This window comes from Serinus canaria, chromosome 1A, assembly GCF_022539315.1.
Source record: "Serinus canaria isolate serCan28SL12 chromosome 1A, serCan2020, whole genome shotgun sequence".
NCBI classification, from domain to species: Eukaryota; Metazoa; Chordata; class Aves; order Passeriformes; family Fringillidae; genus Serinus; species Serinus canaria.
Window position 1 is genome coordinate 23,499,429 of NC_066314.1, and position 13,141 is coordinate 23,512,569.

The window sequence follows — 13,141 nt, forward strand, 5'->3', positions numbered from 1 at the left end:
CTGGTAAGTACTAAACGTTCCAGCTCTTCACTTCAAGCCAGTCCTGAAAACGCAAGCTTTCAGCATCTCTCCAGTGGTTCTTTTTTCTTGACAAGAACATGGACTATGTTCCTTAAGTGAATGTCCGAGTCCGTCAGACAATATTTACCTTTTTTTTGGTTTTGGGTTGCTGAGCATGAACTCCAAAATTAAAACCATGAAGAAACCTTCTCCATCATTCAACAAAGGCCAGCAACACTGATCAGCAACAGCAAAACCAGCAGGTTTAAGGCACATCTCTTCCTGTAATACAACTCAAGGAATTTACAAAATACATCCAAAACCCTCCAGCTTTCCAGGAGAACTGGAGAAGCAAAACAGCCTCTGCCTGAAGAAAGGATGAAGGATCATTTTCCTGGTCCTAACTCTGGCTAAAGTGATGTTTATGGTGATCAAACCATAGGTAAGAGACATGAGAATTATTAAGTGGGCTGTCCTTCAAGAAACTTGAAGTGACTTTAAGGGAGCACAAGGGGTGGTGGTACTGGGCTGTAGTATCACTCAGAAACCTCTGGCTGCATTTTACAAGGATTGTATTTTGAGGTTGAAGTGAGCCCTAGGGAGTGAACTTAGTATTAATATTGTTTATCCTAGGAACAGGAAATTGGTTTTAGAGAACATGGGGGTTTGTAAAGGAAATGTATTACTGTATTGCATTGTATTGCTTAATTTGCAAGATGTTTTTAGACAGCAAGTAATGGTCCATTAATGAACAGTTGTACGTCAGTTCTAAAGTGGTGTGGTTTTTTTTCCAAGTGTTAAATCATAGCCAAGTAATTATAGACCTAAAATACCAAATCTATAATAGAAAATGAGGAAAAAAATAATCACCAGAACATTTTTTAGGTAAATAAAATTGAATAAATTATGTGGTTCTGAAATTACCGCCAGTAATTAATACCAATTAATAGAGGAAACTGCTTTAAAAGGCCTGAAGTTGCTAAGAAATAACTTAAGCCTCTTGCTTAAACAGGGTAGATAGAATTCAAAAAGTGCAGATGTCATCAGGTGTTTACCAGCTCTGATGTAACAGCCTGAGAGATTTGAGACTTGTGGAACTGGAGTCTTTAAGAAAGACTTTGGAAATAGGTATTTAATGAATAAAGCACAGCTGGTAAGACACCAGTTAAGCAACTGTGAAAAAAAAAAAAATGTTTGTTGGAATAGCAGGCTTGTTTGACTCCAGTGAGATATTGGGCAGTTCCCACTAATGACAAATATCGAGCTACTTTGGGTAGTTATTTTGTATATAAGATTTATGAAAATTGATAAGTGCATAGTTCAAGTTTGTTTATGTTATCCTTGCTTATCCTTTGCTCTCCCAAGAGCTTCTCAGTGCTGTAATAGCAGTATGGCCACCTTTCTCCACGGTACTTAAGGATAGCTACAGAATCTCTTTTCAACTTTTTTTGTTAGCAGGCTGCAAAATTAAATCTACACATGGAGTATTAAAGTCAGCATGCTCTTTTCTTTGTCTGTATGTTGTACACACCTACATTTCTGTATAATTTGGTTTTAATGACAAAGTGCTCTGGTAAGAGTATTTTTTAAATCTGTTCTATCAAATACATGCAAAGCAAAGCACATGAGAAGAAAAATTCCCTTAAGTACTGCTTAGCCTGTGTTTATGAAGGTCATTGTTTGTTCTTTCACCGTTTATGGCCTCATTTGCTTATTTTTTATTTTCTCCCTTCCCTCTTGTGCTCCATTTTCCATCACGAACAGGATGTGCAACTTCCCAGATTAGTTTCAGGCAAACATCCCTGGGAGCTGTCACCCTCTGACAGCAGGTACAAGAACATCTACTCTAGAAGGTAACATGCTCTGTCTTGGGAAGGAGAGGCTGTGTCATCCTCTTCATGGAGGCTGGTACTAACTTACCTCCTGTTCCAGCTTGAGCTCCAGAGGAGCTGAAGCAGTGGTTTGGGACTGAAAGAAATAGCACACTCTTCTCTCAGTTGCCCTGAGAGGGCAGCATCTTGCCTTGGGCTCTTTGGGACTGGCAGTGTGACAGTGGTAGCTGGGCACTGATGGCAGAAGCTGTTTCGGTGAGTGTTGTAGCCCATGGTGGAGGCCATCAGTCAACTGATTTCCTTTTTCTTTCAAAGTCCTCCTTCTGAGTGTTTGTATCAGCAGCTTCCATATGTCCCCTGTGCTACATGATCCTGCTGTATTTATCTTTTTTCTTCCCTGAAATGTGTCCTCATCTGCTGAATCCAGCTTACCTACCACCTTTTAACTCTGACCACGACACAAAACATGAACAGTTTCGCAAGCTCTGAAGCATGCACTAGTTCTAATGACAGTCGTTCTTTTCTGCTGATCTTTCTGATCATCTTGTTTATTTAGATTATAAACTCCCCCACTTGGTGTGTCTGCTGTAACTCTGAGTAACATCCTGAAAAAGAGTGACCCTTGGCATGCCTCCTTAGACTTGGCCACACTTCAGCAGCCCTGGCCTCCCAGCCAGCCTTGGCCACGTACTCTGTAAAGACTTGTACAAATGGAGAGCTGACTATGTCAGAAAAGGGACAAACAGTGTGAGGTGAACAGTTTGAGGGGATAAGGGGAGTGGAGATGGCATTCAAAAGTGATGCTACTTCAATACACAGTTGGTTTTCCATTGTTATGAATCAACCAGAGCTTAGTGGCAAAGGAACAGTGGCATGGCAAAATTGAGACCCAAGGGTATCCAGAATGCTCTGTGAGCAAGAGGCATTGCTTTGTGGAGAAAACCAGGCAGCGCAAGGTGTCCCTCATGGAAAAAAGGGAAAGAGACCCAGGTAAGTGCTAAAGATGGACAAGCATAAAAATACAGTATGAGGGACAAGGCATGAAAAAAACACCGACAAATATTTGCAAAGGAAATGTGTAAGGAAGGCCAGAAGGTATGCAGAGGGGGGCAGAGCTAGAGGGAAACCAGCGTGACACAGGCTGAGCAGCTCCAGAGCGAGCCCCAGGGCCTGCGGGCTCCGCCGGACCCAGCGGCGCCTCCGGCAGCACCAGCGCCCAGCCGGGGGCAGCCCAGGCCGGCTGCTGCTCCAGGACGCCTGAAGAAGGTTAGTTCGAGCCTGAAGGAGTCTAGTTCGAGCCTGAAGGAGTCTAGTCCGAGCCTTGCCTGTGCTGCTCTTGGCAGCTGCAGGGCTCGGGCTGTGAGCGGGCCCAGGGCCGAGCGCAGGCCGCGCCGCAGCGTTGGAGGCCCGCAGCACCACCTAGTGCCGCCCGGGCAGCCCCCAGAGCCGCCGCCTTCGGGAAGGAGAGAGAGCGGCGGCTAAAAGTTGTGGCCGTGGTTTTGATAGCCAGCGATGACTGAAGTGGAAGTAGCAGAATCGGTCCCCAGTGCCTGCCTCATTAAGGGGGGCAGGGGGGGCTGTAATGTGTCATACAGGCAGTTTCTCTTTTAAAAAATTTATTTAAAGAAAAAAATAATCTAAAACACCTTTATATCACTAGAATACTTTAGTGCACAAAGACAGCATTGGACAGTACCTGGCCAAACTCTGGGGCTGCCCTCGTTTTCAACAGCTCTAGCATAATGAGACATCAAAGTCTAGTAGCAAAATATCCCTGCGACAATCCAAATATAAAACTTTTTGTACAAATATATTTTTCTTTATAGTACGTAATCACTCTTAAAATACATAATTTCCTTAGCAAAAGTTTGCAACAATATTAAAATAAATAAAATATCCTAGAGAACATTCAATTCCATAATAAAACTGCAAACCAGAAGAGTATAAAAATTAATTTCATTAATAAAGTCTACTTCTGAGAGGTTTCTTCCCCCCTTTTTTTTCATTAGGCCAAAGTAAAAAGCATATAAAGATGCCAGACCTATACAAACTATTACAGCTCCACTGCCAGGAGTCCTACCTTGTGCTAGATACTGGTGTCAGCCTGCACTCATCCAATTGTGAGTGTGTGCAGGGTCAGGTTAACAGTCTCCTAGGTTTTAAAGGAAATACCAATTCTCCCTTAACTGTGGAGACATGACAGATGTTGATTGGCTTCCAAGACAATATCCTCTCTTCCTTCATTTTCACCTATGCATGTGGCATTTGGCCTTTCCTGCTAAGCTGAAATTACAGTCGCTGCATGGAAAACAAAGAGGAGGAAGTTTTCTGTGTGCCTTGCTGATATTGTCCCTTAATTCAGTTGCAGGAAGTGAATCCACAGAAGTTTTTTACATACTGATTTTTCTATTTTCCACCCAGATTTGATTTTTTTTCTCACATTCTTCCTGCTGTCTAGTCCTCTCACCCCAGTAAGGACCTTTCTAAAAGTTTTCTGAAACAATTATGTCAGGCTAGGCAGGTTACTTCTGCTTGCCATCTCATTTGTTTCCAATCAGAGCAGCTTTCCAAAGGAAATCTGGTTTCACCGCTATAAGTGGCAAAACCTTAAAGAGTGTGCTAACCTGCACATGATTAACCACAGAAGGGAAGCAATTCCCACGTGCTCATGTGGTCGCTTCAGTAAACACCTCCCGGAAGGCTGAATTTGTGCATGGCTGAGGCAGCTTCAGAAGTGCTGGTCCTGTCACGATGGGGCACTGCTGACCATTCACCCCACAAAGGTCTCTCTCTACACAGCATCTCACAGTCTTGTCTCCTGCACTTCTTCCTCTGTCTCCTCCTGCAAGGCAGTGATTTGGGGTCGGGGTTTACGTTTGCTGGAGTTTCTGTGGTGTGCTGGCAGGAGCTTAAGGCGCTCGGCATGACTGATGGCCTGCCTGAAGGAGCTCTTCTCGTTCAGCAGCTTCTGAATGGATTCGTACTGCCTCAGTTTATTGTCCTCGATCACCTGGAGAAACATCACTCCATCAGATGAGCAGTGGTGGTGCTGACAGAATTCAGCTAATGCAACTAATGCAGCAGGGAAGAGACATGAAGACATGGCAAATGTGTTCCAACAGAAAAAGCCCAATTTACAATTTCTAATTTCTAGTCTGCAGTTTCTAATTAAAACCACAAAAAAATGCATTAAAATTTGAACACATGGAAAAGGTGCCTATTGCCCAAATTACAAAGTGCTGCTGCATTGACTGGTTTCTCCTTGTGACTTGGTTTTACCTCTGAGTCCCTTTATTGAAGCCTCCCAGTATCTTGGCATTTCCCTGGCACTGTAGACCGCCCAGTTAAGAAAGCGTTAATTTTTATATCACAAGCAGAGAGAGAAGGCTGCCATCAAGGTGCCAGTCTTTCTTTGCTTTCTTCTCACCAAACAAGGAAGCACTGCTCACCGCTGTTTGAAGGAGACAACAAGTTTACCCTGTGGGGTTGTGCCAGTCTCCCCCTGCCAGGCAGGAGCCAAAGAAAAATCAGGCTCCTTTGCTGGCACTGCAATGTCAGCACATCTCTGGTAAGGGCACAGGTCTGAGAGGAGAGAACTTTTAGCATCTCTGTGGCTAAAACGTGGTCTGGAGGGTGGAAAGCCTTTTCAGAGGTGAGGCTGCCTGCCTGCTGGGGGCAAGGCTGAGTCCAGCACACACCGAGGAGCAGCACATCCAAAAGGATGTACAACCTGCCTGCTGACTAGTCTGCTTTAACTCCAGGCACTGTTCCTCCTGCTGTGTTATTGCACCCAGTCAAATAGACATCAAAAACCGTGTTTCATTCTGCTAATAAAATTGAGATGCCCTCTCATAGAAGAGTGAAAAAAATACAGAGAGAAGAATCTTATTTTAAGAACAATTTGCATAACTTGCTTTTTCTTTCCTAACCATTTTTATGTAACAAAGGAAATACCCCAGGACTCCAGTAATTTGTCCCCTTGATTACATGTGAAAGGAGTGTTTACATGGCTTGTTTAAAGAAATCAGCAATTCTGACCACCACATACTAGGAAACCCCTCTTCCCCAGGCAGCCTCCTATTGCTCAAGTGCAGCTGATTCTGCATTTGCAGCTGTAAAACTCTGTGAGATGCTGAGACTTTTCTGAATCTCCTGAGCCAATCAAAAATATAAAGCACCTGGATCAGCAGCTGGATAACCTACACAACTTTCCTTCTGGTTGAAACTTTCCTTCTTGCTCCTCCAGAGCATGACCCAGCTCATCTGAACACAGATGTCTGTCACAGATCAGGTGAAGGAGCAAACAGGACCCTGCTGCAGTTCTGCCAGTGAATAAGTTGCTTAACTGCCCTGAATGACCCCCATCAATCCAGAAAACATTATTTCCACTTGGTGTGTTTTGCATGTTCATCAGATGTGGTGAGAGAGCAGTAAGTGAGCCCATGAGAAATGCTCACCAAAAATCTCTGGCATTCCAGCATCGCCTCCAGCCTGTGCTCAGAGAGTATCACAGTGCAGTTGGCAAACGCGTGCTTCAGGGTCTTCCTGATCACTTGGGAAGTTCTGAAAGGCAAACAAACAATGCAATGTGCATGCCCAGAACTGCACAGGCCCATAACACACGTGTGTAACAGCCTGGCTCTGGGTTGTAGAGCTTTACTCAGGGACACAGCTCTGCGGTGCCTCAGCTGCACCTCTGCTGTCAAAGTACCTATCAGCCATAGAGTAAAGCTGTAACCAGGCTTCCCTGACCCCCTGCACAGAATTACCGATATGCATTACTGAAATCAGGCTTAGCAATAGGCCAGACAATTTACAAAAGATCTCTTTAGATGGTGCTGCCTCATGGGTTTTCTTATTCCATATTAGAAAGCAGAACAAATGAACAAAACATACACAGGGTCCAGGTGAGCACTTGGTTCATCGAGCAGCAAGATTTTGGCTTTGCTGAGAACTGACCGGGCAAGGCACATCAGCTGCTTGTGGCCATGACTGAGGACGCAGCCTCCATCCACAAGAACAAAATCAAGCTTGCCTGGAAATTGCTCTATTACAGACTTCAGCCCAACCTGCCAGAGAAAAAAAGGACACAAAATGTTGGTAAAACATAATTACTGCTGACTGTGGTAACCATTTACATCATTGTAAAAGTTATGGAAAGTGATTTTTGAAAGGAAAACAGGCCTCTGGTTACTAGGAGTTTAAAAATAAATGACCAAAATTTCTATGCTGCGTTATAGCAACAGAAAATAACCCCAGTCACCATGGCCACTGTCTTTATGGCTCTGACAGTGTTTCCAGGTTCTCCTTTTACCATCCTAAAGCTCTTGTGCACTTTGGTTATACTAAAGGCATGAGGGTCTTCCCTCTGGCACGGGTGACAAAGTGTTTAGAGAGGTGCCCATGCCAAGTGAAGCTGCTGCCTTTGGACCAGAAATCAGAGTCCAGCCCAGGAGATGTTCTCTGACTATTTCTTCCAGTGCTTCTGTTTACTCTCCTTGGGAAATTTACACCTCCAGGCAAAGTTTTCCATCTTCCACAGATCCAAACCTACTGTGGTCCTTGGCCGTATCAGCAGAGTTTCAAGAGACATTTTTACAAAATATGAAAACTAGGAAATATATAAAACACTATAAAAATGTAATGAAACTTCAGAAATTTATAAAGGCCACCTCCCTTGGATTTTTTCAATATTACTGATCTGCAACTAATTTGCATCCCAGGGAAAACAAAAAATTGGAATTCCTACAAAGTGTTTTCACTTTGCATGGAAACAATATTAAACTGTGTATGGGTATTTGTGTTGTGTTTCTGAAGATCTCGTGCTTTAATTTTTATGCAAATTAGGGCCAGTGTTTTCTTCCTCATTCTTTTTTGAACACACATTTTGTCCTTAATGAAATTTTGCATTGATGGAAAAGGTCCTTTCTTCTTAAAACTGCACAAGGTCTCTCCATGTACCCTCCATGCAGGGTTCAGACAGCTGACTGCAGGAGTAAGACTTAAGCTCACAAGTCGACACAGGTCTGACAGATTCAGGTGCTGAAATGTGGGGGCAATAAAAAATGGAACATCAGACAAAGACTTGTTCTCTGCAGTTGATTACAAGGAGTGTAAAAAGCTGATGCTGATCTCAGGAGGATCCTCGAAATCCTCAGCACTCAACATGGGTCTGGAATAAGCTGACAGCTCATTTCTGTGCTGTGCTCCCAAAGTTGCACTGACTCACTGCTGAGCCAGACTTCAAGAGCATGAACTTGGTAAACAATCCAAACACTCCTAGTAAAAACAATTACAGCTCTTTTTTTTTTTTTTCTTTGCATTCTTGCCTTGCAATGAAAACCTCAGTATCAAATACAGATTTGCCAACTTTTTAATGATAAACACTTCAAAATAATTTTTTTTCACACCATTGTAAAGGTGTGAAAAAGGTGTGTAAGAGGTTTAGCTCTTTAAAATCCCAAGCTCAGTTGAAACACACACTGGAAACAATCCTCCAAAGCAGGAGAGCTTCTCTTCTTCAAGAAAGAGGATGTTGATCAACTAAATTTTTTTCCTGAGCCTCAGAGAAGCAGAGAAACAGCACAGAGCACGCTGTTCCTCCGCTAGGCCTGTCTGGAAAGCTGCTGTCACACCATCTAAACAAAAATGTCATGATACTTTCATTTGACAGTAAATTACTCACAGAACGTGTCTACTTTCCTCTTTTTCCAAATATAGGGAAGAAATTAGAAAAACCCAAGAAAGCAAGCAGAAACAGAGTTAACCTCTTGGATGGGAAAGGAGGAAGCTTTCAGATTAAGTCCCGCACCTGTAAGGACATTTTGATACTTGAGACTTGCAATGAAGGAAAGTGGCACCAATGTGTGCTTAGGTCTGTATTAATTAGGTCTGTATTATTAATCTGTACCTTGGGAAGAGGTACCCACCTTTTGGGCTGCAGCCCTTTCCCTCCTGTAGTGCTCACCTGACTTGGGCATTATGGACACCTCTGCAACCCATGAAGCACTTTCAGAGCCAAGAGGTGGCCCCTGAAAACTGCCATGTGTGGCACCTGTGCAACATGGAAACAGAATCTGGCCCCTCAGCTTGGGATTTGGAAAGAAAAAGTTGTGGAAACCTCAACAAAATATTAGAAAGCAACTTTCGAGTTAGGAATTCTCATTTTCCATGACTCTTATTTTCCATGGCACAGGAAGCTCCATGTCACAAGTAGAACAAAAGCCTGAATGCCTTGTCTGAGAGAGCTCCTCCCAGCTGGCTTCCCATTGGCCTGAGAATTGAAATAACTATTTATATAAACATAATAGATATGGTTTGTAGCACAGCATGATCTTTTCCCTGCATTTTTCCTAAGATTCTACATAAATGTAAAATATGACAATCATTAGACCTACACTGCACCCTGCTGTAACCACATCACCAGAGGGAGACAAATAACACTGAACAGCTTTACCTCCTCTGCAACTTTCCATATTTCTTCATCATTCCACTGCCCATAAGGATCCAAATTCATCCGAAAACTTCCTGAAAATATGAACACTTTCTGCAAGAAAAAAGACATACAGACACTTGTAGATAGATAGCCCGAAACATTGTATAAAGCATTGGAAATTGTGAAGCACACAAACAAAAGAATAACCTTCTGCAATTACCAGATAGAGCTAACTGCAGGGCGGTTTTTTTAATATTGTTCCAAAAAAAAGTGATTTTGAAAATGGTTATATATTATGATTTTGGCAATTATCTTAAGAAAATCTTAGCCAAACTTGTCTGAAGACCAGCAAACCCCAGATTTCAGCAGTTTTCAGAATAAAACATTTCCTGTATTTTCATTTTGAAATAAACATTTAAAAACTATTTTTGATTCTTCACTGTGTGAAACATATTCAAACATACCAAAAGAAAATTGTCAACCTAAAGTGTATATTTCCACAATTTTGCTTAGGGAGGAAAAACTATTGCTTATTTGTCAAAATTCAGGGACATTGTGCTAAATTGTTTTTCATCACAGAATTTCTTCTTCTAATAAATTGTAGCCAAACAGAGGTCTCAGCATCATTCTGTTCCCAGGCATTTCACCATGTCGCAGTCCCTGTCCCACTGTCCCATGGCTGAACGGTGGCAGCAGGGCTGCAGCAGCCCCAGCCCTCTGGGTGTTTCCCGCCGGACACTGCGGGCTGTGCTGGCTCCCCGCTCTGCCCCTGCCCCCTTTCCGCTGCAGGAGATGAGGAGGATGCACATTTCCTGGCACTGGGAGAGAACACGCCCTTCTGCTGAAGTTTACTACTCCCTTCTGCTTTCCCCATCAGTTCAGGCAAGCAGATTTTGGCCATCATACCTTAGATGCACGTTTTGTAGCTCAAGAAGCAGTGACTCAGACAAAATTAAATATTTGTTGAATCTCTTTTTACATGGGGCGGATTCTGAGAGAAATTAGATTCTTCAAGGGACATTGAGGCTGTAGGACATTTAAGAAACTGTTTTTTTCTATGCTGCAAGGTACACCCGCTGCTTGTAGCAGGGAGAACTTGCTCTCAAAAAATTTAAGTGCCTTGTTGAGAAATATTACCATTTGCTTGCTCTTGCTGTGTACATAACAAATACCAAGGGGAAAAAATTGAGACTATCATTTTCTCCCATCTTTCTAACCAAAGTATTTATTTAGAGGGAATGTGTTGAAATGCCAGTGATTCACACCACTTAAGTTCCTGGAGTCTTGGTAGTCAAACACTACCAAAAGCAGAGAAGGGCTGCAGAAAATACCAGCAGAAAATACCAGAATACACTTAGCAAGTGCTCTCCCAGAGTTTGGCCTGTCTACCACGATTTCCATCTGACCCAACCTGGGAACTTGGCATTCTTTCATCATATTTCAAAGTGATTTATACACCCATTTACATTAATCATTTAATTATGATTAATTAAAAGTGTAAACATTGCAGAGGAAAATAAATTACATTAATTAATTTGCTCGATTAAGATATGCATGCCATTGCCAACATATTTGGTGTAAAAGAGAAGGAAATAACTAAGAAACCAGAGGAGAAAAGCAGCTGCACTGGGGTGCTGTGCACTGAATGGGGTGGATTTAAGTGCAATGATACCTTCAGCACATGGCAAACAACACACTGAGAGAGCTGCAGAACCACACTCAGCTAAAAATTAATCCCTGAATTAATTTTTGTAGAGACAACAGAGAAAAAGTAGATTCTTTCCCTAATAATTGTTTTTGTTAATAACAGTGAAGGCTTTAGTGAAGTACAGCACAGTCCTTTTCCCATGCCCTGCACTGGTTAGGTGGCATGAGTGGGGTGACATATTTGCAGCAGGATTAGGTTCTTCCAAAGAGTGGGTGTGGTGGAAACAGCAATGCTGTGGAAACAGTGTCAGATGTGGGTTTGCTCACACTGTGAGCCCCATGCATTTAACTAATGGAATGCATGTTTTCATTTCTCAGTGCTAAAGAATAGTTAACTGAACAAACCAGTTCTAAAGAAGATAGGGCTGAATAACATTCCTGCTGAAGTGCACCAGGCAGAGTAATAAGGGGTACAACTTTCCTCTGAAGCTGCTGCTCTTTCTAATAACCATGCTTTCAAGAAGCAGGGCACAAAAAGCAAGCTATTCCCAAAAGCAGGGTTGGTTTTTCATCCCCACAAAGTAAATATTTCATTGTCCTGAATTCTGGTACTTCTCTCTCCATTTCAACACCACCTTCCTCCCAGCTCATATAGGTCATTAGCTCCTCCCAAACCATATAGGGTTCACTTAAGTAAATACCATATGAGTCACCTGGGCAGTTAAGGGTCTGCTTGAAGAGAAGCAGAAACAAATCTCTCCACATTCTTAAAAACTTGAAGTCTAAAGTGAAACAAAAACACCCAAAAGTAAATATGAAGGACTTACATTGTTCATAAATATGGAAGAAGTAGAAATAAGGAGAGAATTGGAAGGGTGAATGGATGGCTGGGTAAACTGGCAGCAAATCTGGAATAATTTCCTTCTTGGTCACTTGTTCAAGTTCCCACAGGATGACAGTGGGTGTGATTATACAACAAACAATTTCTTAGACCTGACATCCACCCAGAAGCAAAACATTCAGAAACATAAATATGGTCGTGTTTATGTTCTGACCACCCCAAATATTGCAAATCAACCCTTCTGAAGGGCATTAATCCCCATTAGTGGCTACAGCCTCTGTGTATTGGTGTGTGTGGCAATAAGCTTCCTAAGCAATTTATGTATTATGTGGAGAATCAAGATCCCAGAGTTCCCAAGAAAATTCTCACAGAAGAGTTAAGGATCAGCTGACAAGAGGCTGCTAAGGAATAAGAGTATCCTGGCTGTGAGTAGGTGCTGCTGCAACCTGTGTGCAGATCCTCAGCAAGATCCATGGACCCTTCTTCCCACATACCCCATGGCTGGAGGACAAATGTAACATCAGCTGGAGCAGCAGCTCCATGCACAGAGAAGTTAAGAGTAACAACAGCATGACCCCTTGTAGCCTCCTCTGCTTTGCCTGTGTTATAGCAGCAATATCAACATGAAGTAAAATCACGTTACTATGTGAGTGCTTTAGCATTAGATGCAAAGTTAGAGGATTTGTTTTCATAAGTGTCCTTTAGGGACAAAACACCTGCATCCCATAGAGCTTACTGGTAAATACAAGTGCTGTGCCCCTGGCAACACTGAAGCCATGATGTATGGGTCCAACCTGTGCTGCCCAAATTGAGCACGAGCATATGGGATGGTTACCTAACATCCCCAGCTGCTCTGTGCACGGGTCTGATGCAGCAGACACTCCCCACCATGGTGATGCTGCCTCATCCCTGCAGGACCCTCTGTGGGAGCACCTTGGGAAGAGGCCCCACTCAGCATCTGCACCAGGCAGGAGTGTGCTGGCACACCACAGACAGCCATGACCTCCAAAATTAAGCAGGCCTGAAGGTATAGTGCTGGAGACAGACAGACAGTCAGACAGACAGAGACAGACATATACAATGAACAGAATGTGATAGTTGCTGAAAAACTGGAACTACAAAGGTAAAAGTTGCAAAATTTCACTTCTTCAGTAAAATAAAGGAGCAAAACAATTTTTTTTTGTCAGCTGACTGTCCTGCAAGCTCTAGAAAACTTGTTCTCCATGTTAAGCTTGATTTTAAGTCTATATGGAGTATTTACATGTAGAAAACAGTGTGAGATTCACTAGGATGCATGGAATAACACTAAATAAAACATCATCCCCTTTCTCAGAGCTAGCAGCACCTCATAGGTCTCAAGTCTGTCATACTTGTTTTTACTGGAAA

At 42.7% G+C, this 13,141-nt stretch overlaps 1 protein-coding gene across 1 annotated transcript in view; it reads right to left on the reverse strand.

Annotated features, from left to right (window-relative positions):
* Positions 1-3,593: 3,593 nt before the first annotated feature.
* Positions 3,594-13,141, reverse strand: part of CFTR (CF transmembrane conductance regulator) — an 86,398-nt gene continuing 76,850 nt past the window's right edge. Inside the window, exons 24-27 of the mRNA XM_050986868.1 lie at positions 9,289-9,378; positions 6,729-6,901; positions 6,290-6,395; positions 3,594-4,842 (exon numbers count right to left, since the gene is read on the reverse strand). Of these exons, the coding sequence (XP_050842825.1) occupies positions 4,636-4,842; positions 6,290-6,395; positions 6,729-6,901; positions 9,289-9,378 (576 nt within the window). The 3' untranslated portion in view covers positions 3,594-4,635. The remainder of the gene's footprint in view (positions 4,843-6,289; positions 6,396-6,728; positions 6,902-9,288; positions 9,379-13,141) is intronic.